We start from the raw sequence: 27347 nt of genomic DNA, 5'->3' as shown, positions 1-27347 counted from the left end.
GAAGGAGTGTTAAAGATAAAGGAGAAACGCAGGCTTACGAAGGCATCCTTTCAGGACCCTCCACGGTGGCGCCAAATATCATCAGATTTACATAAGGGGCGTGAAGCGCGCGACCAACGTACCACACACACAGACACACACGACACGTCATGTCATTAAAAAAAAAGCATATTTATTTTGACGGTACAATGTAAATGTATTTGATAAAAATTATATAAAATATTCTAACAAACATTGGAACCTGAGGCTTAAACTGTATTCATTTAGTTCGGTAGTGGTGTTATAGTGTTAGTAGTATTTATTGTGTGCATCAGCATACATATCATTTGAATCCCAAACAATATTAGTAGTTTGGAGTACTACAACATTCACAGTTCTTGAGTGTTGTGTGAAAAAGACCCTTGTCACAAGCTGACAATATATTATCTAATATATTCATAAAAATATAAATAGTCCCTTGGTCAGTTTTAAGGTCCAAGGCAGCAATTATATTTCCACCCATGTTTAACTGCAATACACCTGACCGTTACCTACAGATATACAGTACACTATCTTAAAAAAACATTTCAGGTACAGACCCATTTCTATAGTCCACAGCTTCCATCTTTGGGTTATTTTGCTTAAATTTGTATTAAAAATTTAACAACAAGCATGGAAATTGCTTTACTGGCCCACAGACCCTAGTTTTAAAACCACTGGTAAAATGTTGTGTCGTTATGATTCATAGCTTTGTCATCCACAATGTGGAATGTTACTGGATCTGGAAGTGATAAATCAAGATTTTTAGTTGGTTTAAGCTCTTGTGCAAGTTTCTTCTTTCCATGTTTAACATTTTCCATTTTCTTCCTTTTTTTAACTGCAATGCCTGCAAATTGTCATCTTAAGATATATATATTAAAATATGTTTTTTTTTTTCCTTTGGTGTAATCACAGCATAAAAACCCTCAGCTCCGGCCACGCCCCCCTCTTCCTCCCTTTCGTTGACGGCCCCTGAGCTGTCTTAGGTCTTGCTGCTTATGGTCCTGTTTGTGAGGCTTCTTGCGTTCTACCTTAGTCCACCCTCCTTCTATAGCTTTGGCATCCTCTAACTCTTCTTTCTGCTTTTCTCCTACTGTTGCTGTTGCCAGTCCTGGAATTATCTGTGATTGGTTCTGTGGTACTACATAGTTGGGCCGGTGTCGGCCACCTCTAGAGCTGCCATGAGACATATGGCTGCCCCCTCTAAAAAATCTTCGTTCTCCTGCTCCAGGCACATTTAGAGAGCTATGGGAACTCTTTCTTTGGTAGTTTGACACATGCTTATTCCTATGAGAGCGGTCTCTTTCTGATGTGCTCTCTGAAGTCGTACTAGAAGGGCTGCTACCCTTTGACCCCAGGTGAATTGAGGAGAGTTTGGTTGAAAGTGTAGGAGAGGAGCTTCGGGAATCAGCCAATTGTGAAAGTGGACTCTGACTAGGTGATCTTCGTAAAGCTGCAGCATATGATGACTGATTACCAAACGCAGACAGAAACTGCGGGAGGGTCATGCTATCTGAGTGGTTGCTTTGAGGGGCACTGTGTCGTTCGTGGGCTAGGTTCTCTCTGAGTTGTTTTGATCTCAAACTGGAAATCCACTGAGGGTCAACACCTATGAGATAATGAAAGAAGCCATTGAGTGAAAACATTGTGTGTTTCACAGAAGTTTGTTCATTATCACTATCACTACCATTATTTGTTATGTCATTATCGTTCATTAATATATAAATATTCTTTCATAACTTCTTTTGCTTTTATGAATTCTTTCATACCATCTAAACAGTTTTCGGTCAACTAACCTGAACATACAGCTGTGGATATGTCTAGAAGTAAATGTAGTACCAGTAAAAAAGTTTGGACACAAGTTTTGATTTATTTTCTATATTCTAGAACAATTGTACACAAAAAAATGAATTAGGTAATTACTGTAAGCAACAACGTCATCATCATCAACAGCAACAAGAACAGTCAGTTGTTATTTTAATACACAAAGGTCAGCTGTTCTGGAACAGTACTGTCAAGTGCATTCGTAAAACCTTTCAAGCACCATAATAAAACAGGCTCTCATGAAGACCATCCCAGGAAAGCAAATTCAAAAGAGTTACCAGACTTAAAAATCACCAATTTACAGCATTTCAAATTAGAGCTGTTATAAACGCTTTACAGAGCAAAAGTTTTCAAAGAAGATGATTGCATATTTTGAATGTCTTCAGCATTGTTTTACAATCTTTAACAAATGTTGCAGTAGGATTTGGAACATGAATCTTTACTTTCCTTCTCCATATTTGTCTCTTTTGTTTTAACCTTTTGGTTCTTGAGTGTTATCACTGATTTGCATTTTGAGATAAACCCTGTATTTAAATTCATGAGTCTTCTATTCATTGTAGACTTTAACAATGATATGCCTACTCCCCCCAGAGTGTCCTTGACTTCGCTAAATGCTAGTGGGGGTTTTCACCAAGATAAGAATTCTGCAGTCATCCACTCCAGTTATCGTCTTCTAATTTGTCATAAAATAACTCAAAATAGGCCACAACTATTGATCAAACTGCTCATCAGTCAGTTGTCTGATTACTTTTAAGCCTTTGAAATTGGAGGAACTGCATAAAAATGGGTGTAATTTCCAAACTGTTAATACAATCATTTTTCTAAACCCCTTGAACTAAATATGAAAGTCTACATGGTAATCATATCTTGATTGGTTTATTGTAAATGTGTTGTGGTGGTGTACAGAAGCAAAAATATGGAAATTGTGGCACTGTATATACTGCACTGTGAATACTTATGAACTATATTACACTCCATTAGGAAAATGAGGAGACAGTTGGTGAATGCCAAAAACAGATTAAAATTGAATTTGTATTTCCTCACAAGCTGTATTAATTCTCTTTACTCACACTGTCCAAAGTAAGCAAAAAGTAAAAATTCCAATAAGTAAAGATTACTATTACCAGAGTTGGAATTGCTCCTGTAGTTCCCCTCCCCATTCGTTGGTGTTGTTTCTATAAGCAGCTCTACACCTCTGATTTCATCTGCTCCACTGACCAGGCTCCACCGCACTGAGTGCACATGCCTTGTGCTCTTTGGAGACCTGACATCACTCTGATAAGACAATAAGCACAGGGTGAGTTATGCACAGGTCCAAACAGGAACCAAGCCCTACAATCTTCTTCTAGTGCCCAACTAAATGATTTGACATGACTTGATAGATATATGGGAGAAAAGTCCACACTACACTCAATGTGGTTGAACAAGCTGTAGGTTTAATGGCTTAAATCAAGCAATCCAAGTGAAGTGTAACGGAAAGACGGAAGAGGAGAGCAGGCACACTCACTTTACTACAAATTTTGCCATTTTTAAGTTTATATCACTGTGTGGAAGAGCAAAAGCCTGAGGATGTTTGCAGAGATATGTTTCATGTTCTTATTAATTTATTAATATTTTGTTTATTTATTTATTTATTAGTTACCTCATAATTTACAGTGCAGTCAACAGTCTGTTTGTCAGATATCCCAACAATCCATTTCTCCATTACAAATGGTGGCTGAGAAAAGAAAATACACAATTTCATACATCAGCTCACAACCTATAGTATGTATGTAAAAAAAAGGCACACACAGCATGTACCTTGGTCATCTTTGAAACTTCCACATCTGCTCTGTTTGCAATAAATGTGACATCTTTGATATAGGTCAAAGCAACTTCATCTCCATCAAGCTCCAAGTACATTTTCCACTTGCAGTCCTGAAAAAGACAAAGACGAAAGAATGTATTTAGAAGCTTTGCTCAGTTCTTGGCAAATTATACGCCTTCCTGAGGACTTTTAGTCAGAACTTGTGTAAACATTAACGCTGTATTTTATAGAAAAGGACAGATGCTTACTGTATCACTTCCTGTAGGACATTTTAGAACAATAAACAACAGAGATGTCCGATAGTTTGCCGGCAAAGGCATGATGGACTTTACGTAAAATAAATGTAAAAATTGTATATAAATGATAGTGTGATTATGTCATATCTGGGTGACATAATAGTCTAGAAAGTCACAACTCGAGGATCAATCCTAAGATTGTGTAGTCTGTGTGGAGTTTTCCATGTTTTCCCAGTGTCTTTCCACTTCCCTCCCACTCTCCAGAAACATGCCAGTAGTTGATTAGCTATGTTAAGAATTGCCCCTAGGCGTAAATGAATGTTTGTGTGCATGGTTCCCTGAAACGGACTGGCATCCCATGCTGGCTATATTCCTGCCTCACATCCCAAGATGGACGCATACATCACATATGTCCACTCTCATTATAATTCATAATAATTCAATTATGGGGAAAAATAGAACATGGAGAAAATCAGGTTAACCAAGGAAAACCAATGACAGAATGTATCTAATTTTATTCTACCAGTATTTATGTTTAAAACAACACAAACAAGTTGCAACAAATACAGTACACTGCAATAGACTGTAATTAAGTCCCTTAAGGAACTTCACATAAAATAATACAATTTATGCACATGTTATCCAACAACATTTATTTGCAGCACCTGAGTATAAATGTCATATAACTAATGCCATGGGTCTGTCATGATTATTGTACATCTGATCAGAGATGCCTATTATTATTTCCCCAGTGCTAAGGACCAGTACTTTGCTACCCATTCATATGTATGAGAAAATCTCCTAATGTCATACACATGCAAGAGTGCAAACATGTACAGTACATTTGCCAAATGTGAGTTTATGCAATGTTCGTCCCATTCACTTATAATGCACACATTATCGAATAAGTAAATGAATTCAATTGTAGTACTATATCATATGCATTTATACAGGAATGTGAAACTCGGGGGAGGGGGGGGGCTATGTTCTAGGAAAATTATGAACATTTGTGGGCTCAATCTGGATTAGTACATATGTACTTATCCGAGTAAATACTTTCTAGACTTCAAATATTCTGCTGCTGCTACCACAAGTACAGATCTCATACTGCTCACATAACTGTTACTCTGCAGCTATACCCTGCAGAAAACCACACACAATCTGCAAGGTATATGCAGGATATAGATTCCACACAAGTACACAAGTACTTTAGCAAAATGGGTCATTGGTTTGGTTTTAGTAATAGAGTATAAACACTGTAACTGTTTAAATGTTAAAGTTTTGTATGTATATTAGATTTTACATTTCTATTTTTATATCTGCATGTTTAAATTAACACTATTCAAATATGCAAACAAAAAACACTATTGTTCTGGGGGGGAAAAAATGGTTTCCGAAAACTGAAAAAGTTTTTGCTAGCATGTTACTAAATTGACCAGGAAAACTCAAACAAAGATGTCTATTGTCAGTCTCTCTCCATATGAACAGAATAAGCTTGTACTGTATATTCAATCATCTTCAATAATTAGTTTGCCTCGGGCAAGGTTCTGGTAGATCTGAACCCTATTCAAGGCACACTGGCCATAAGGTGGGAACACACCAGTTTTATATAACCAGTGTATAGACCAGGCCACAGCAGTGCATTACACATATTCTATCACACAAAGTGGAATTTTGAAGGAAGTACGTAAATAAGAATATGGAAGAAAAGCAGGTAACCTGGAGAAATTCACAGACATGGGTAAAACATAGAGAGCAGGTAAAGGTACTCCCAGTACTACCAAGTTGACACTGTTTGGTTGATCAAGGCCCTTAACCCTCAACTGCTCAGATGAATAATGGGATCAAATGTAAATCTCTCTGGATAAAGGCGTCTGCCAAATGCCAGAAATGTAAATGTAAATGCACAGAAACTTCACACAGACCTTGTGACAAACTTGAGCTCAAAACCCATCCAGAGCCACTGGCAGTTACATGACGTACTGTACCACCATGCCATAACTGTTCCAAACAGAAATCTATCTAGAAGTTAGATGCAATATTATGTAACTGCTAATGTCCAGGCATTCTCCATGTATGATATATGGTATACATTATTGATTTTTTCACCCCAAAACTTGATCAAATAGTCAAACACTGAAATGTGTTCAGAGATTGGCATATGGGAATAACCAGTGTATCATCCAACCAAGCATATTGCTCATTATCACCAACTAAATGACAGAACAAGGAATTCTAACTGAATACACAAACCCTTGCAACAAAGGGAAAAAAATCTGAACAAACCATAAAAGAAGCCACAATAAAAGAAAACAAAATGTGCAAGTGAGCTTAAAACATTCACTCTCATTCCCATCATTAATGCAAATGTGCTCCTCATCAGAGGACATGTTATAAAGTGCTGGCTGGCTTTGGACACGGAGCATATGCTGACAGAGCAATAATGATTCCTCCATTCTGCCAGGAGTGAGCGCCATTCACCAGTCATTACTTAAAACACACTGTTCCTGTTGCAAGCCAATCTACTGTGTACTAAGATCAGAGGTGGACACATCACAGGAGAGCCCTAACACACGTCTTTCAATCCTCACAAGTGTGTGGTGTGAGTGTTAAAATGAGGAGTGTGCCATGGATGAGCGTGTGTGTTCTGAGGGTGTGTTTTGTGTTTAGCACTGAGTGTGTGTGTTTGCTGGATGGATCTCAAAGCAGCAGTGTCAAAGGTCCTGAGTGTGTGTATGTCAGAAGCCATGTCTTGCTGTAAAGGTGCCAGACTCCTCCTCATTGGAACAGGCTGCTAGCGCCTTGGCCTGGCGCTGTTGGGCCTGGCCTAATCACGCCGGCAGAAACAATGCACCATGATGGCGGCCAGCGCAGCGAGCGTCTAATGACGCCTCATACATAATTCAGCACCTTTCCCTCGACTCAGCGCTGATATCCTCATTAACAGCACACTCGCTGCCTGTCAGATGGCCAGTGCACAATCGCAGGCCCCTCATTTAGTCTTTGAGAAGTGCAGCTGCTACCATGACACCGCCAGATAGAGAGAGAGAAAGAGAGAGAGAGAAAAAGAGAGAGAGAGAGAGAGAGAGAGAGGATGAGAGAAAGAAAAAGAGAGAGAGAGAGAGGGCGGGGGAAGACAGAGAAGGAGAGAGCGGGGAAAAGTGAGCAGAGCGGGTTTGTTTTATTTAGTCCAAAAGAACCTTCCAGTTTGTAAAAACAAGGCTGACACAGAGCCTGACACCAGGCAGGGGAAAATAATTAGCTCTCATTTTCTCAGCCTCCTGTTTCCTTCTCCCTGCTGAGTTTCCTCCCCACTAAACCACCACATGTCAGGAGAAATGGGAGGCAATTAGCGGCCTCGCTTCAGCCCCGCCGCACGCACTGAAAGGGGACTATTTATGATGGGACAATGAACAGCTGAAAGATTAAATAACATTTGCCTTTTAAAAAGAAAATGACTTCTGGCTAAATGGGCCATTTTTGATTAAATTCAAGCAGCAAGTGGAGAAGCGGCCTTTCTCCCCTCTTTGAGACCTGAACAAAGCCTTTGCAAGCAAGAGGGGGTGGATGCTATGTATCACTCTAGACGGAAGATTTATTTATCTTTTTTTGTTTATTTTTTAAGGAGGGAATAGAGGGAAAAAAAATCAGTCTTACAAACAGGAAAAAATGCTTAGCGAGACTGTGGTCAATAGCTGATGGGAGAATAACAAGCGTCTTTACTTAAGGAAATAGCAACTTCAAGGCAAGTGTCGCCATCTTGACATCCTAAAGAGTCTCGGTTCTATACACTGATGACAAGTCGTCACCCAGGGAACAAAAGGCCTCAGTCTTCACCACAGCACAAATAACAATTCAGAATAATGAATGCAAAAACATTACACACGATATGTGGTGGGAAGTGAAAAAAATAAAGTAAGCTTGTATATGAATCAGCAGTTTGAAAACTTTAATATGAAGGTAGTGGATTTCTGGCTGTAGAAAGCAATTGTGCACTTTAAGGCCTGTACCTTCTAAAGATTCTTTTTAATAAAGAGGTTAAATTCAAATAAATTAGCAAATGTATTATTTTTGCATCTATCAAATTATTATTTTTAAGAGAAGAAATTATTAAACATTTGCATAATCACAAATTTCGAATTTCTGTTTAAAGGGTTTATTTTAATTCAAGTTGTATATGATTTATATTTTTGCACTATAGTGTAACAAATTAAGGCTTAAACCTCTTCTTTTCTGATTTTCAGCAAACATATCTTAGTCAGATGATCAATCTTTATTAAATAAATTCATAATTATTTTAAATTATTTTCTCTCCAGGGTCTGGGTTCCATTCCGAGCCAGGGTCGATTCCCGTCTCTGTGTGCATGAAGTTTGCATGTTCTCCCTGTGCTTGGAGGGTTTCCTCCGGGTACTCCGGTTTCCTCAGACAGTATAAAGATATGTCGAATTGGCTTCCTAAATTGTCCATATTGTGTAAATGAGTACGTGTGTGTGCCCTGTGATGTATTGGCACTCTGTCCAGCGTGTACCCCGCCTCATGCCCTACCTCTCCTGTTATAGGCTGAAGGCCCTCCGCTACTCTGTATACAGGATTAAGTGGTATAGACGATAAGTGAGTGAGTAAGTGTATTTCACCATCAAGTGTACAAAATGACTGAAACCGAAAGTAAATGTAATTTTAAACCATTCTTACTTATAAACAAGGTTTAAAATATGATGCAATTGAATCTATGGAAAAAGTTCAGTGTAATTCCTGCTTGCACAAATATGTCATAGTTGCCTTTGAGTGATCTGCCATACCTGTGGACCTGTTCCTGGTTTCCAGTGATAACCAAACACCAGCTCCAAATTAACAGTCTTCCTCCAGCTTGCCTTCTCCTCTTCTCTGTCCCATTCATCCTGACAGAGGACAAAAAGACAATTTAACAAGCAGAACTCTGTTTACATCATTAACACATTAAAAAATGTGCCATTTTGGTAGGAAGATCCAGATAACGCTCACGGTTACATAGGATATGAAACACGTCATAATCAGAAATGTGTGTGAAATGCATATCTTAATAAAAAACTGGCCATACCTTTGTTAATGGTGGGAAATGGAACAGGGCCAAGTAATCGTTTGTTAACTTTTCAATTTCACCCTGAAAAAGAATGAAGTTGTCTCTCATGAACATCATACATGGTACAGTTAGACACAGAAACACTCAGAATATAAAGTATCTGAATGATTCTATATTATATTACAGAGAATTTTATATCTGGATGAGAAAAGGTTTTCAACTAAAACACAGAATTGCAATATAAAAGGAATAAAACACTGCTCTGTTATAGAAGCAAAATGAAAAATTGGGTGGTGAAATTTAATACTATTTTTCAAAACTATTACCAATGCAAAGCTGATTTTTTTTTATGTAACCGCATGTCCTGCATGTCTTATTCAACAGACTTTTTAAATGACTTTTTTGTCATAATTTATAAAAAATGTGAAAATTTTTAAAAATGATTATTAATGAAAAATTATGGATTTTTTGTTATCTTTTTATGGACACATTAATGTTGTGCAACATTGAAAAAAAACAAGTTATTTTCTATGATCAGCTATAAACAATAGCTGTTTATAGCTGATTATCACTCGCCTTTCTATATAACACCTCACACTTCCTATAACTTCATGTCTCAAAGCTATTACATAACCATACAGTACATCGTCAGTAACAGGGAGGTCTGGAGCATATCCCAGGGAATTTAGGGAACAAGCACAGCCAACCACACAAAAAAAGGCACTTTGTAAACACCATTCAGCCTATATCATGTCTTTAGATTGTGGGAGGAAACTGGAGTACACAGAGGAAACCATCTGAAGGAGAAGATGACACTATACACACATGCACACACACACATACAGTACGGGGATAAGATTTAAACCTCCAATCTTGGAAGTCGAGGCAACAGTGCTAACCACTACCTCACTGCGCCACAAGTGTGAATAAATTAGTTTACACATAATGCTACTTAAATTTGGGTTTTTTTCCCCCCATCATGCCATTACAACAAACAGCTTTTCATGCATTGTTTTCATGCAACTGCTACACAACACTACCTTCAGATGTATGATATGCCCTTTAGAGGAGATGCCCATGTCCCTCATATCTGCCTCAGAGAGGAGCAGCAGCCTGCGTCCAGTGATGTGGTTCTGTTTAAAGACATCAGCGTAGCCCTGCATCTCACACTCTACAACCATAAACACAAACATACAGCATGAAATCTTACTCAGATTGGTAAACATGAATATTTCTCAAACCAAAATCATGAAATAAATAATTAACGTTTGAGAACGTCTTACCTGTCCCGAAAATCTGTGACATCCAGAAGTACTGTAAAATGGAGGACCTTTTAGTAAATAAGCCTGTTACAATTCTCAAGTCCTATGTCCTGTTGTGTTAAATAATTACATTGATTATTTTGCAATATAATTAAATAAATCATTAATTGAAAATTTTATAGAACCTGATCATTTTCATAACAACTAAGATCATCCATAAGATGGGTGAATTGTAAAAAAAAAAGAGCTATTTCCACTTTTTTAACGTACACTAATCTATATTGACCTTTTGTATTAACGAACAAACATGTAAAACATAATAAATTTTATTATCTTATTCACTCTCATTATTTGCTTTTACTCTTAACTGTTTATCAAGTATTTAAACTGTTTCATATTAAACTACTACTGATTTTACAGAACACAAGCACCACCCAATTTAATTAAATATTATAATGCATATTTAACACTGATACTGACCACATGTTCCTCTGTCCAGAAATGGATGGCCAGATTCGGGAGCAGCTACAAAGAAAAAGAGAGAGTAATGCATACAAACAGCGAACTCTTATTTCATAATGGTTTTAAGGTACTCATAAATGCTATAATGAAAGTTAACATAAATTCTGTCAATTCTTTAGGAAGTGAAAATGCACACTACACATGATATGCAGCACTTTTGTATGAAATGTCCTAACAAACTCCAGGGGGACATAGGTGTTTAAAGGCAAATGCCAGTCAAAACACAAATCACATTATTAGCAGGTAGTATTATAGCACAAGAACACTGCTGAGCAAAAAGTTGGCAAGGGAAATCAAAATGATTCAGCAATCTGTGCAGGAAATATGTCAAATCTCTTACATGTGCATGAAAAAATATGGAGAGGGAAATAGAAAGAGCATGACTGTTGTCTTTTCTCTCTGTGCACCCAGATAGGCCTTTAACTCCACCATCTACTGTACTGTATGTAGGGCTCATATCAGTAGATTATTGTAAACATAATTATAATTTATACATGTGCCACACGCCAAAGCTCGATGATATACATTTTCCTAATGAGAGTGATATAACAGTGACATAACAGCCATCTTGTATTTCACACCTGGCATTCACGGGTTTATAAGGATGGAAAGCAGGCTGTTGACAAAGAAGAGATGGGAAGAAGGGAGGCGTGGAGACAGTCAGCAAAAATGACTCTGTAATTGAAATTCCTTTAAGAGCTCAGTGGAGTTCAGCAGGGTGCAGAGTACACTCTTGTCCTGCTGGTGTTATACGAGAGAATATGGCTATGAATTGACCTTATGCTCAGTTGACACCACAGGAGCACATCCACACATCACGTCCAGAGATCACATTGAAAATAGAGATTATTCAAGGGCACATCAATGCAACCCCAAAAGATCTAAAAAAAAACAAAGCAGTTGCTGTATATATATATATATATATATATATATATATATATATATGTGTGTGGGGGGGGATGGGATGGATGGGGGTTGAGTCTGCTGTGTAGTCAGTATTTAATTAGCGAGACATTTGTCTCCAGAATTCAAACTCCAAAAAATAAAACGAAAAACAGGAGCTTTATATTAGATTCACGCAAAGTATAAAAAGTAAAATATTAAAGTAAGAAAGTTTAAGCATAATGTTTGTGACAAAGTTTATTGCAAAAGGCAGAAGGAAAACAGAATATGAATAGTATAATGTCAAAACACTAGATCTAAGACAAACTGCAAATACAAATGAAAAACATTATATACCAATCAGCCATAACACTGCAAAGCATGCCCAGCATTGTGTAGCTTCCCCTTTTGCCACCAGACCACTGGGTGTGTGCTGCGATGTCTGTTACTGGGATGATGGCAGGAGATGTTCTGGGTGCTGTGGGACGAGATCAGTTTGCCTCTCACAACCCATGTGTGCTCGATCTGACTGGGATCTGAGGAGTTTGATCAGTTACCTTGGGCTCTTTGCCTGCTCGGGCCCATGCACGGATGGCTGTGGTGCACCGGTTGTTGTGGTGCCTTTCTATCATGACCAGCACGTACTTTTTTTGGCGATGTGTTCTGCACTGGCTTTTCTGTGGCAGCACAACAGACAGGTTAGCCTTTTGTCTGTGCTAGCTTGGGTGGCCACGATCCTGTCACCAGTTTACTGGTTTATAATTGATAATCACTGTTAATGTGTTAATGATTTGTTAATGCTATGGCTGATCGGTGTGTGCGTGTGTGTATGTTAAATGTGTTCATTATATGTTAATGCATGTTGTAATAAGTTCTAAATTCATTTGCAAACATTATTAAAGTCTAGGTAACAAAAATAATAATAGTAGTTATGTGACAAACAGGGGCACTCCAATTAAAAACATAAAAGGAATAAATATAAGAATGTGAACATTTCATTATGTGTTTGAATGAACAAAAGCAAAAGTGTGATCTATATGCATATCTGTGTATAGATCATACCTGATACCTGTATTCACCCTGATAAATCATGCACTTATTAGTATGCATTCTTTTAATTAGAGAGTAATTTATACAGATCTAAATGTAAATTTTCTAGCCCATCCAATATGATGATTTTTTTTTATAAATGCAAGAACACAAAGACAAGTTTGCTCAGTCTTTAGAAGCAAAGCTCCATGAAAGTTTTATAGAAGGGACTCACTCCCTCTCTTTCTCTCTCTCTCGCACACTCTTGCCTTTTTGCCTATATGACTATCTACCAGGCTCAGTGCTCAAATTGGCCAATCTTAATGTCAGCAAAATGTCACTTCATCATAAAAGCGACGAATCTTCACTAGGTTGTCACGCGGCTCGCTCAGCCCTCAGCACGCTGCTATACGTCCACTTCATTTGCCATAAATGACATCCATAAGGACTGTGTAGGCGTAGGACCGGCAGGGCTAATGCAGTCCATATGTAGGAGTGGAAAACAATTATTACCTTCACCTCTTAGCTTAATCTGACAATTCTCTATATTAATAATGCAAAAAAGTTTGTGTTTTGAAAAAAAAAAGAACACAATGTTATTATTAGAAAAATAAACTAAAAAAAGGTAGCAAATGCAATATCAGGACTGCATACAGATCTTTTCTACAAATAGATCTAAAACCCTATAGAAAGCATTTTTTTTATTATAGGTAATAACATTAATACTTATGTGAACAGTGAGAAAAGCTGGTAAAAGAACACAGTTTTTAAAGCCAGCTAATCAACGCAGAGGAGCTACTCCCAATCGCTGTCACTGTCGTCGGACCAGTTAAAGGCAGCCATGCTGATTTTGTGTCCTTCTCGCATGGAACAGGTCTTGGAGGAATTCTGCGTGGCCTGCATGCTGACCTGCATGTCTGAGTGCAGGACAGGGACAGAGGGGTTGTCCAGGCTGAACACATCCTCGAAGCCTTTCATCACAGCCTGTAGTGCCAAAGCGCCCAGCTCTCCATTACAGCGGCCCCTTATCTCACACGACAGCTCCGAGCTCTTTGACTCCTCCATCTTAGTCTCAAAAAATGACTCCGAACTTATCTTAGTGGCCAGGGGGGCAAAGAGCTGAGAGGAGGGTGAAAAAGGCAAGGGAGGTAGAAAAAGCAGAAAAAAAGGAGAAGATGGGAGAAAAGATAAAGACAAAATGAGATGGGAAACTAAAAGAGGGAGAGTAAATAGACAAATAGACATAATAAAATAGTGAAACTCAAGCCAACTCAAATACAAGATAGAAAAGAGGAAAATAGTGATTTTTTTTTTTTTACAATGATAGAGGAATAGCCATGAAGAATAGCACCAGGTAATATGTGAAAGAGGAAAAGCAACAAGTTCGTGCCACGAAATGCTTATTACTGTCTCCCTATTTGTGCAGTGCAAGCATTCTGGAGCAGGCCATGTGAACACATCGAGCTTAATATCTGTCAGCATGCTGTGCAGAGCAGCAGCACAAACCAAACCAAAGGATGCTTTTCACAACACATTTCCCTCTTTCCTTACATGGAGTGAGTGCACATGTGTGAGAAAGGTGGCAGGTGATGAGGTGAAAAATGAGAGAGTGCAAAAGGACAGGGGACTCACAGGAGTGTTGGATTGCTCTATGAGTTTCTTCTCCCACATCTTGAGGCGGCGCTCTCTCTCCTTCAGCTCCTGCTCTTTAGTGCTAAGGTCCCTCTCCAGCTTCTTCAAGCGATCCAGAGTCGCCTCGATCTCACGCCTTTACACAGAGGAACATTACACAAACGCCTCAGTCTCGGAGGTGCACTTTGTCACAGAGGCCGACCCGCACAAAAATTCAACTATCACAGACATATCACAGGATACAGAATTTTCTATCATTTCCTGTGCTTTTTCTTATTCAGGACTATTATTATTATTATTGTTATTATTATTTATTATTTTTTAAATATATTTTTAGCACACATTTTTGTTATAGTGCTTGAGATGCCATTACTTTCATCTAAATCATTAAACAAACATCCTGTTTTAGTTTAAAATGCTATACTATTTTATTCTATTTTACAATGACAATGACCTTTTGACAATAGCCATGGTTACATAGAAAGCTACAAAAATACAAAAATATGGATGCACAAACCGGACACCCTGAGATGACACGAGGAAAAGAAATCTTAAGAGGAACGAGACTTCAAAAGAACATTACCTTGTTAACATCAAATGATAGGCATTGCTGACATTTTTGTCTTTAATTCATAAAAGAGTGAAATACGTTCTTCTTGTAAAATATGATATAAATATGATATTTAAAGAAAAACTACTTGTCGTTCATAAAAACCCTTATCAGCAGTGAACTGGTTTAGTTCTTGTCAGTCTTATTTTTTCCATTACTGTGGACAATTCGACTGCTGTGATCACAATAAGGGCCACCAGAGGGGGCAGTGGGTAGGGTAAAAGTTTTTGTCCCACAGCAGTTATTTATAAAAAAAAAGAAAGAATGTGACGCAACCCGGACCTCCCACTCAGCGCCCTCCAGGCAGGCTTCCACTCCCACTCCAAACTTCCCATGTAATTGCTTTCCTTGCTTGTCACTTACTCGACAATCACACACAGAATTTCACATTCATACGTGCCCTTAGACTACAAGGTTACCAGGCAACATGTTTTCTACTGTCACATTTTCTCCTTCCCTCAGATGGACCTGAAAGACGGGAATCTCTTGTTCTGCTCCGGGGCCTCTTTCAGCCAAATCTTAATATAGGTATAACATCACACACCAAGAATCTTCTACAGCTGTCTGTCACAGCACCACAACACTGAAGCCCTTTCCTGCATAGTGGAAATGCTTCATAATGACAATGTTTTATTCTCACCAAATAAGCCTACCTTACCCTACAGCTACAATGATATATGTAGCTTTTAGGAACAAAATTCAGCTATCGGAATATGCAGTCTACTGAGTAAGTGATTAAACAATAAAAAATAAATGGGGACCTAAATATGTAATGGCATAAATAAATATATTAAATAAAGCTGCTTTTTGTTTAGGCATCACTGGATCATGAACAGTTTACATTCCATTACTCTGTTACCTGCAGTTTCATGACCATATACTGCATGTGTGTGACTGTGTGTGGATATAAATAACTTTACCTCCATTCTGCTTTGTTTTGAAGGAAAGAGTTGCACTGATCAGAGAGTTGACTGTCATTGCACATGGCCTCTAAGATGGACAGGATCTCTTTAAACAAGGGTCTTTTCTATAACAGAGCAAAAACATATATCACTGCATGGTCAAAAATGCATTAGACTTTCTCTGCAACATTTCTGAAAGACCAGGTGAAAATTTACATGCCGCTGTAGTATTATCAATTAGAAAGTAAGGTTGTTTTGTAGGATTTAGGCCAGTAAGTTTATATACTTGTTTGTGCTAATTTTGGCACCCATTTGGTGTTACAGCAACGATTCAAAATGGGAGAATAGTCCATAACTATTAAATGATCCTTTTAATATATCAATACATCATCATTTGGCTGTGAAGATAAAGACTTGGCGAATCACATGCAGTATTAATATCCAAGACATGATGAAACAAGTCATCATAAGAAGAAATGGCATGTCTGAAGCATTATAACAAATTGAAAAATAATCATACAGCCTGTAAACAGATTTACACTATTAAAAGTTCACTGTCATTAGTGGGTCCTAAATAAATAAATGTTAAAAATTGGTTTATACTGCTCTTATTGAACGGCGGGATCAGGGCTGAGGGAGTGAATGTCTATTTATCATCTTGACTAAACTGGGTGTGGAAGCGTGTGAGGAGACGAGACATGTGACCTGACAAACTGTAGCCTGATGGAGGGATGACAGAAGCCTCCTGGAATTGGTGGAGTTTCCCTTTCATTCAAATGATATGGAACATTAAGAAGCTTGGAAAATGAAACATCAGGGCATGTCTAAATGAGGGCGTATGTGATATATATAATAATATATATATATATATATAAATAATAGTTAGGATTAAAACTAAAATAAAGGTGATAACTAAAAACATTGTATTGTAACTTGTTTGCATTCAATTTTATTGGAAGTTTATTGCAGGGCTTTCATGTAACATCATAAATCATAAAATGGATAAATTGTGTTTGCAGAAACAGATACTGTGTTCTGGAGAGCAAACACAATCTTTTTCATGATTAATGACTAAATTCTTACCACTGGATCTGTTTCCCAGCATTTCCTCATCAGGTTTGCAAAGCTAGCAGGACAGCTGCTAGGAATAGTCAATCTCTGCAACACACACACACACACACACACACACACACACGAGAATAACACCATATCCACTTTAGAACAAATCAGCTACAAAGAACTCAGAACACACAAAAGAGCATATCACTCTGCAGCACACACGTTTTGATGAGTTGAAACAGGATTTTACATGACCAGTGGCTGAATGTAACCACTGTAATTCCGATCAGACAAAATCAAAGAGCGCAGCTTTGATCATGTTTATACAGAAACACAGAGCCGAGTTCTGTAGATTGTGAATGATTCGTTATGGTTTAAGGCGGCACAGTGGTTAGCACTGTTGCCACGCACCTCCAGGGTTGGGGTTTCATGTCTCACTCCTGCAACCCTACAAATGATAAGCATCAGACAATGGATGCAAGGATAGTTATGGTTTACCTCATTCTTCTCCACAACCAGCCAAGCCACTTGCAGCCCCTCTAGCCCTTTGAAAGGAATTTCACGAGTCAGCATCTCCCACAAGACCTAACAGACACACACAAACAGTTATAATTCAGAAATATACAATTTGTCCCAATTATAATTTGCCTCATTATAAAAGCTGCACAAATGTCTTTGAGTGTTGATTTTGATCAGAACTGATTTTTCTGCCAAAAACATTCTTTACCAACTCCTACTTATAGAAAATATAAAAATGTTTCATGTTATGTAGATATGGAGGTCAGAAGTTTAACAACTGTGAGGAATAAATGTGGGTATAAAAAAAGAAAGTTTAATTTATTGCAAATTTATTTTAAAATTAAAATAAAACATATATGGAACTACACTTTTCTTACTTTTTAAGTTAATCAGCCATTAACTGCTAGAGCTTTACATGCAAAAGAGAAAGCTATTTTAGTTCAGAATTATATAGTCAAAATTGACCATGAGAAGGGTTTTCCCACATACACATGCACCAGAGAGAGAGAGAGCGAGAGAGACAGGGACTCACCACTCCGTACGAGTATGTATCACATGTTTCAGAAACAGGAAGGCTCTGAATGACCTCCGGTGCCATCCAGGGGAACGTGCCCACCAGAGACATGTGTGTGGTGTGCGAGTGAAACTTTGATGCTCCAAAATCACAGATCTATAATCACATTGACAGATTGATACAAATGTTAGTCCACGGTCTCAGTGCATGCATGATAAAATCCATCAATGAATCAAGAGCTAGAGCTTGCGAAATACCTTGAGAACTTTGTCTGCTGTCAAAACCACTAGAAATAAAAAAAACAACATCGTCATATATGAGTAAGAAAGCATCCTGTTGTAAATAGCTTCTATTACTTCTGGACAGGTTTTTCGAGTACAGTAACCTCTATTCTAGTCTTACATTCCATGCTTTTTAATTGTGAACTACTGTACATAATTTCCCAATATGCTATACAAAGCTAAACAATAAAAAAAGTACAGAGTACTGAAACATATACTGAATTACAAAAAACACTCTGGGAATTGATAAAAATACCATTTCGTGACTTGAGATCTCTGTGCATAACTTTGACTGGGGCCTCTGCATGTAAATAATGCATTCCTAAGGTAAACAAAAAGAGAAATTTATTAACAACAGTACAGACTTTTATATTTTTAATTTATGCTGGTAATCAGTACTTATGGGATGTTGGAAATTTCTGGTAATGATCCAAATATATTACTTTACATAGTTCGATTTTAATAATGCATTCATATACTTTTTGTAATTAGCTTCAGATACTTTTCTGTGCTGTTTGTGCGTACCTTTAGCAATCTCTGTGGCCCAGGTCATGATCTGTCTCATGCTGATTTCTTCACTTGCATCACTTGATAGATACTCGTATAATGATCCTCCGCTGGCATACTCTAAAATAAAAGATATGAATAAAAAATGTAAATATATATATATTTTTTTTACATTGAATCTTATATTTTTTTAAACTTAAATCAATTGGATTAATCCATGCTGTACAAACATACATTATTCGTACAAATAAAATTCTAACTATTCAGAAAGACATGGCTGTATCAAATTCCTGGCATACAATATTGCAAAATCTCTCAATGTGTTTGGAGGAGAACACTAATCGTTTACATTTATTATGTCAGTATACAAGCCTCATTTTTTTAGCTCGTATTTCCATGAAGGTGTGAGAGTGACCCCTACTGTCCAGCACCTTTCCCATGGGAATGTGGCCAGTTTCTTTGTCCAATTGACTTATATACAGTATATAAACATGGAATAATACATTATTTGCTGTATGTTATATAACGCCATGCAGCAATAGAGTTCCTTCTCCCCTGAGAGGAACTCATAGTTTTGTAATACATCCTCTTTACAAATATCATGAGGAAACTGAAATTTCTTCTATACAGTCAAAACCAGTATACGGATCCAAAATGGCAACGAGCAAACAGACAAAACATAAAGAAATGTACATCAAAATAGACACATACACTTATATGTTTACATACACATGTTCACAGAAGCTGAACATTCAAGTGCTAATAGAATTAAAATATAAATATTATAAAATGTGTCAACTACAGTATGTCAAGATACATTTCATTTAATAATAATAATAAAAACACTGCAAGAAAACCTTAAAGATGAAAAAAGAAATTAACTGGACAGCACTAACTGACATCAGAACAATTTCCTCTACTTTGGACTTTGGATTCTTTCATGAGGCATATCCTGCCTACACTTTATCATGATTTCCTAGAAACATGCCCTACCTATTCCTTTCTGGCATGTGACCAGACGAGTTACATATATTGCATGTGACTATAATACTACAGACATGTCATGACTCTTTTAAATGATACGTAAACATATGAGCCATCTCACATGCAGGTCATTTTATATATGGCGAGAAATAAAAATGAGATAAATAGCTTATTAAACACTGGGTCTTGACTCCTTCGTTACTAAAATATGATGCGATGAGAGATTTATAACCCTGATGATGGAACTGGAAACACAAGACGCCAGCCAGGCTGCCTGTAAACATCTCTCCTTTACCTGGTGCTAATTAGTTTTGTCTTTGATAAATATAAATGGCAGTTTCCTGACAACCCATACGCGATGTACATACTATAGCTTTCCTACTGCTGCACTGATCACATAACAAACCTATTATTTCATCTTTATTTCATGCTCAACCTATAGCAGTGTAAGGCCAGGTCATTATTTTACAGACAAAGCTAAAGAATTTCATACAGAACACAGGACATAAATGCCTGTGGTTTGCTTGCTTGTATGATCTCTTCAGCATATACAGAATAGCTGTAATAAAAAAAATATTCTGACTTGGTTCAGTAAAATGTCAATATTTCTACCATCTCATGACCACATACTTTACAACTATAATTCTAAATCACAAATTATCAACATGCATAATGTGTCAACTTCAGAAGTTTATAGTAATTTTCTAGAATTATTGTATTATCTGATGCAAGCCACTGAATAATACTAATACAATTCAATACAAGTCTGACAGTTTAATAAACATAAAATTATAAATATCCACCATGGTCCTGTGACTGTTTACACTAACCCAACCATGCTGACTAGTAATGAATGTGATAAAATACAATATGATTAACAGTTGTTGACTTAGTGTGGCCATTTCTTAGACAGCATCAATAAAATTTATGAAAAGTTCCGACCAAATATTGACATTCATGCACTGCCAGAGAGTTTATTAAGATATATTCATATGTTGTCACTGGCTTTTAATTATTCTGATGCATGCATGAAATGAATGAAATTCATAATGAAGAACCAAAACGGAAAAAGACTAAAAGGCGTATAAAAAAGAGTTTGTGTAAAAACAAACCTGTGACAATTCCATAGTTTGGGGCCTCGAGAATTGCACCATAAAACTGGATGACATTTCGATGACTGAGGACACTCAAGATCTCCGCCTGTGACAGGACAAAAAATAAAAAACATTATGAGATCCTGTGATATCTGATACCTCCTTATAATACATGCTATTTTCGTTTATGAGAAAGACAAGCTGTGAGTTGTGCATGATATTAACATTTTATTAAGAAGACAATTTTAGGGCGGCATCAGAGACAACTGTGCAGCTCGAAATATTTAATACTGCTAATATATATGAATAACTTCAAATCAAACTAATGCTTACTTACATACTGTAGTTGTATCAAGGTAACAGAGTTATTTGTGTAATTGACGTGTTCATGGCTTATTTTCACATTTTCAAAGATTTTTCAACTGAATAACCAGGATCAGAGTGATATAAAAAAAAAAACATGACACAGTCTGAGCTAAAATTAAAACGTTAAAGAAATAACTGACAAAATGACAAATCCATCACTTCAAAGTAATTTGAAGCCAAACACAGTTCTCACCTGAGACTAATATGATTTAATTATGTGATAATTTTCCTTTAAAGACACAGTGCATGCATTTCTAAGATCACAAATGAAACCCTCAGCGCCACACACACCCTCTTCAGAGCAAGGGGGAAGCGTATTCGAGGCTGGTGCGTAGCACCAGGCGTTACATGCAGAGAGGCAATTAAAATGATTATCACACTGACAATTAAAACGGGAATATGAAAAGCGCAGGCAATTACGTCGCCCACCTCTTTCTCAATCTTCAGCAGCTTTTTCACCGCCACCTCTTTGTCCTGCGAGATCCAGCGGGCACGGTACACACTGCCAAAGCTCCCGCCGCCACAGTTCTCGTAGAAGTGGATGTCATCGAATTTGATTTGAACGAAGGAGGCGCCCAGAGACGCCATGGCATAATGACACTTTTAAAACACTCCGCTCTCCTGTACAGGCAGTGAGTAGGCAGAAAAAGAGGGGAGAGAAACGGGCAAATTAGAGATGAAGTTGATTTGAGTCCCTGTGCACAGTGACATCTATGTCTGAGCTGCTCTTGTGTCTGCTTTCGTACCATTGTGGAGTGACACAGATAAAGATATACACTCATCTACCCACCACCTCATACTCACTCACTCACACACACTCACACAAACACACGTGGTTAGAGTTACAGGCAGTGTGAGATCACTGTGCACTCACAGTAACATGTTTGTCTCTGGTGTCATGGGCGGCCTCAATTGCAGAAGACGCTTGCGCCGGCAATTCAAGGCCAGTGTGGAAAAGTAAACCATAGAAGACTGTTTATGTGATCTAGGTGACTGTGCTTTTGAGAATGAGAGCACCATGAACTGTTATACATATGCATATGATATTCCTCATCCATGCTTAGCACATTACCCCTATGACGACCCCCACCCCCCTCCAGTAACCCCCAGTCTAAATGTGTGAGTCAGATTCAGTTGTATACAGCACACAGGCACTTGGCCCGGGCAAAGCCTGAGGTATTCTTGGCATTCAGCCTGTTCCATGCTCATGTCAAACACGGTGCACAAATTTCCAAGCTCACCAGTCACCATGGGGAACCCGAGACTGTTCTAGAACATTCCCAACCACTCCAGATCAGCTTTAAATAAAAACACACTCCAGTATATTCACTCTATTTATGTACCTTTTCCCCACAGGTTACACATTGGTAATATAAATGTTCCACCTAATATAATGATTCAAAGTATTTATCTTTGCTGAATAAGAAAAGTGACTGATAACATTGCAGGTATTGCAGTGATGTAGAAATCTTAAAAATTATAGACTTAATAACCATGTAATGTGGAAGATAACAGAAAATTGTGATTTACAAAATGGCCATGCAGTGAATCTCACTAATATTTTTGTTTCAGGCTTCTGTCTACATATATCTGGTTCGAAAATAAAAGAACAATGGTGTTCAACTGTGGTCTTTTGCAAACAATTTCTAAGACAACACTTTCAACATAGATACAGAGAAAGCAACCCTTCACCACGTAGTTCATTTAAAAAAGCATTCTTGTTCTCTTGCCTTGCTCTTGTTCCTTATTTCCTAGATTCTCTTACAAGAGAGATTCTACAAGGAAGAGTATTCACGGGAAAAATAAACCAAGAATAGGTGAACAGATACAAAATAACATACTTTAAACCATCACAAATTAATTACTTGGTGCCTCGCTGGATCACATATCACTGAGCATGACAGATGTGTATATTATAAACATAACAAGGTGTGACTGCACACTGCATTAGCATCAATCAGGACAGTTTTCTAAATATATTGCAAATACAAATGTAATTAAATGGTAGAACAAGCACCACATTACACACACACACACTATAATCTTATGAGCCTAACTTTACAATGCATTTGGGAAACTGGGGTCCTGATCATTACTGCACATGTAGTTGCATGATTGCAATGATACACACACACACACACACACACACATTCCAAAAAGAGAGTAAACATTAATCCTTAATTGATCTAATATATATAATTGTTTTGATATATCTGCTGATCAGTATGTATACTGATATATATAAACAATTATGAACTGCCCAAAATAGTAGGTCACATTCTGGCCATCAAAGCCAATTTGTTCCATCAAGGCATGGACTTCACAAGACCTCTGTATGGTGTGATGTGGTATCTGGCACCAAGACATTAGCAGCAGATCCTTTCATTCCTGTAAGTTGGAAGGTGGGGCCTCCATAGACATAGACATACTCTGACTCAAGTGTCGAACCATTGCAATTTAAGCATTTTCAAAATCACTCCGGGTTCTTACATTTGCCTATTTGTCCTGCTGGCAACATATCAACTTTGAAACCTGATGTATACTTGCTGCCTAATATATCCCAACCCTTGACAAGTGCCACTGTAATGAGGTAATAGTGTTCACATCACCTGTTAGTGCTTTTAATATTATGGCTTATTATGTACTTTATTAGGCTAATTTCTGGAATCACACAAGACCAAACAGGGGGTAAAAAGAAACATATTAGGTTTTCACAAAGAATTCCTCTTTTTGTATACACAATATGACAAGATGCAAGAGTATTAGTATCAGAGGTAGACTCTTACTTGGTATTGGATCAAAAAGAAAATCAGTGATACACAGCAAAACTCCCAGTGTTGAGATAACACCCGTAGTGTTCAGGTTAGGTTAGATTGGATAAAATTAGATTACAATAAAAATGGTTTGATTGGATTGGATTAAATCAGATTGAATTATATTGAACTTTATGTTAATTGTGCAAAGATCTCCACTTAGACACAGGTGAACTCCTGAAAGAATTAAAGCAACAGTGGGGATATCAGCCTTTCTTCTTTAATTAAGTAAATAATAACTTTTATTTGATTGTGTGGCTGGCAATATCTGTTTAAGAAGTGAAAACAGGAGGGAAAATGAGGCTGGTGAGTTGCTTGCATGTTACACAGCAGTGATGAGGGCATGAGTGTGTTAGTCTCTCTCTCTCTCTCTCTCTCTCCCAGCAAGTCTATATTTAGCGCTGCGTTTCAGCAGCATGGCCTCTCTACATATCCTGGATAAAGGAGAGGACAGAGAGGACAGAGCGGACATTACACTGTCTCCACTGAACCAATAAACCAGAGGTCAAGGGGAAATGATTCCAGAGATACACTGAAAATCAACATATAGTTCATTTATACATTTAATTTGCCTTGCCTTACTCCTGGCGGTTATGTAATCCCAATACTATGCTCGAAAGTTTTTATTAGCCCCAAAAACGTCACCCGAATGCAACGTGCCTGCGCATTAGAGCACGAGGAAGAGACGAGGCCGAATGAAGGTACAGCTTCGCCGCGAACCAGTATTATCGGGAGCGCGCATACCAAGCGCAGTCACGTGACAGAAAATGGAAAAAGAAAGTAAAAGCTCCCAATATGGTCCTGATGCTCTGTCTCTCCATGAACCAGAGACCCCGTCACCGACAGCACACTGAAAGCCTCCAAAGCCCCTGACACACACCGTACAGTACCATCCTGCATTATTCATTTCCTTTGCCCGACTGAAACATTACACATGACAGGGGCGACAAGCCTGGCTTCCAGTACAAACCATGTAGGTTGTTCTGCCGTAACAATACAGGACATCCAGCAGAAGTGAAGCCCGGGAGAACTGTGAACTACCCCGCTGTTTAACAACACACAGCTGTGACAGACATACAGTCGTCATCACACGTATACTTTTAGCTCTGGGGCTGGAATTAGGCTATACTTAATATAACAAGTTCATATTTGAATTGTTATTAATGTCCACAGAATGCATACACATGTCACAACCGAGGCTGTGTCGCAATCTACCCATAAAGTTGATATGAAACTATTTGCACGTGCATGTTTAATGCCCTGCGATTAAACGTTTCCCCATATCCTAGCACTTGTGATCGATGGATACAGCGTCACTTCCTGAACAGAAACATATTAGGGATATTAGTAAAAAAAAAAAAATTGTGTTAATAATAGACGAGAGGGTCAAACAAACGGTTGCATACCAGGTGTTGTGTCTCCTCACCCTGTCCGCTCTTTAGGCTGAATGGAGCCCCGGCTCACGGCTGCTAAAAGGTCGGCACGGAGCTTGTGACACTCGCGACTCGCCTTTCCGCCGGGAATTCACGTGTTGCACAACTTCTTTCATCTACCCAAGTCCAGAAACAGCACCCTCTTACACACACACACACACAAAACCACACAAAACCACACGTGCCAACAGCGCCACACGGTGGATAGAAACGGAATTGTCAGGTTGTGTGTGTACGCCGTTGATTCAGCCTATTACTAAATTCCCTCCATCAGGAGAAAGACACTATCACAGGACTAATGTCAGCCATGACACTGACAAGACAATGGGATATGTATTCACTTGTATGTCCTGATACAAGTCAATCAGTAAAGCAATGTTTCTGGGATACATTTCAACACTTGTCTGTTGCTTCTGAGTTGTCAGTTGTCCATCAGGCAAAAATAAATGAATGAATAAAAATGTAAACATTTTAAAATCTGAAACTCACACTGATAAAAATGATAGGTGACAGTGGTAGCTCAGAGGGCTAAGGTATTGAGTTACTGATTGAAAGATCGATGGTTTAATTGCCATTGTTGGGCCCTTGAGCAAAGCCCTTAACCCTCTCTGCTCCGGGGGCGCGGCATCATAGCTGACCCTGCACTCTGACTCCAGTGATGCTGGCATATGCAAGGAAAGAATTTCTCTGTGGTGTATATGTGACAAATAATAGCTATTATATATGACAAATAATAGCTTAACTTAACTTAATAAGTAACAAGAAACTGTCTGAACTGAACTATATATGATATATATATATACTCCACTCTAGTTATATTTAAACTTCTGTTTCCCGCCCCATCTTATCAGTGCCTTCTTCTGTTCAAGTCTACTGTCTCCCCAGACACTGCTGTTCAAGTGTGAACATGTTACATCAGTTCATTTATAACTGCGGTGCAAGCAAAAATAGATGACACACTTGTGATTTTTACAAAATAAGGGCAACGTGCAGTGATTTGTTGAGGATGTACTTGCTGCCAAAACAACTCACAAAAGAGCGTAAAAAGCAGAGGCGTTTGGATGTCTTCAAAAAACATTTTAAGCAATACTCCAAGAAAGATGAAAGTTTCTTAAAGTAAATCATTACTCCACACTATCACACTATGCCATTACAGTAAATACAAAAACAAGTTAAAGTTTACAGTTTTACGTTACAATGAGATGCATATTAAAGATTTGAAGCCTAAACTTCAGATTAAACGCAGGGCATTGTGATCTTGCATGACAAAAAAACAAAACAATAAATTTAAATAAATAGTCCGGATCAGCCCTAAGAGAATAAAGATTAACTTCAGATGAAGAAGTGAAGACAGCAGTGCCAATTGTAGTTGATTTTGGCAGTGTATTGGGGTCATTATGTGCCATCTGACCGGTCTGCAGCTACAGAGCTTCGTGCACAACAAGCTGTGATTCATATGTTCTGACACCTTTCTAATGTTGCCTCATTACCTTTTTCAGCAGTTTGCATTACAATAACTCTTCTAACACTCTAAAAAACGCTGGGTTGTTTTTTCTACCCAAACGCTGGGTTGCCTCTGTTGGGTCATTTTTCTGGGTTATTTACAGAGAGTTGGGTAGTTTTTGTGTAACCCAGCTGCTGGGTTGAAGTTTGATTGGCTCCTCCCCCAAAGTTCACCGGTGGATTCAGCGGCTGTCAGTCAGAGCTTCGTGTCTCTCTTGAGCTCCCACACCGCTGATGACGGTTCATTTAAGGGAAAATGGCATTAAATACAAGGTCTGTATTCACATGTTCACTCACCTAAGTCACATATGACTGAAACAATATTACTCTATGTGAGAGTTATTACTGTTACCGTGTTAAGGTTACACTTAAACTTTCGGGCTGGTCTGAGGTAAGATAATTTAGCTGACAGTAGCTGCTATAGTTAGCCAAAGAACCCCACCTGTGTATGAAAGAAACGGATAAGATGTCTGAGCTTTTTATCTTTCTC

General features: G+C 38.0%; 1 protein-coding gene across 3 annotated transcripts; it reads right to left on the bottom strand.

The window, feature by feature from the left end:
* Nucleotides 1–25485, bottom strand: map3k20a (mitogen-activated protein kinase kinase kinase 20a). Of its 3 annotated transcripts, none has more exons than XM_053496511.1 (20): nt 25328–25485; nt 21538–21729; nt 20761–20848; nt 18683–18784; nt 18414–18479; nt 18134–18162; nt 17895–18032; nt 17342–17428; nt 16868–16942; nt 15803–15909; nt 14273–14408; nt 10688–10732; nt 10229–10259; nt 9986–10116; nt 8964–9026; nt 8686–8784; nt 3643–3759; nt 3485–3559; nt 2967–3117; nt 1–1627 (listed from the first exon to the last, which is right to left on the bottom strand). In XM_053496511.1, exons 2-20 carry the CDS (start codon nt 21694–21696, stop codon nt 945–947), a joined length of 2382 nt encoding a protein of 793 aa, XP_053352486.1. In that variant the 5' UTR covers nt 21697–21729; nt 25328–25485; the 3' UTR covers nt 1–944. The 3 variants fall into 3 exon arrangements, with proteins under 3 accessions (XP_053352486.1, XP_053352487.1, XP_053352488.1); XM_053496512.1 differs by having other exon boundaries at nt 25348–25483; XM_053496513.1 differs by lacking the exons at nt 1–1627; nt 2967–3117; nt 3485–3559; ... (4 more) ...; nt 10229–10259; nt 10688–10732 and adding an exon at nt 11857–13759.
* Nucleotides 25486–27347: the final 1862 nt, after the last annotated feature.

The sequence above is a fragment of the Clarias gariepinus genome, chromosome 5, assembly GCF_024256425.1.
Source record: "Clarias gariepinus isolate MV-2021 ecotype Netherlands chromosome 5, CGAR_prim_01v2, whole genome shotgun sequence".
Lineage (NCBI taxonomy): Eukaryota > Metazoa > Chordata > Actinopteri > Siluriformes > Clariidae > Clarias > Clarias gariepinus.
Note: the sequence above shows the minus strand (reverse complement) of the source record. Positions and strands in the feature narration are given on the sequence as shown.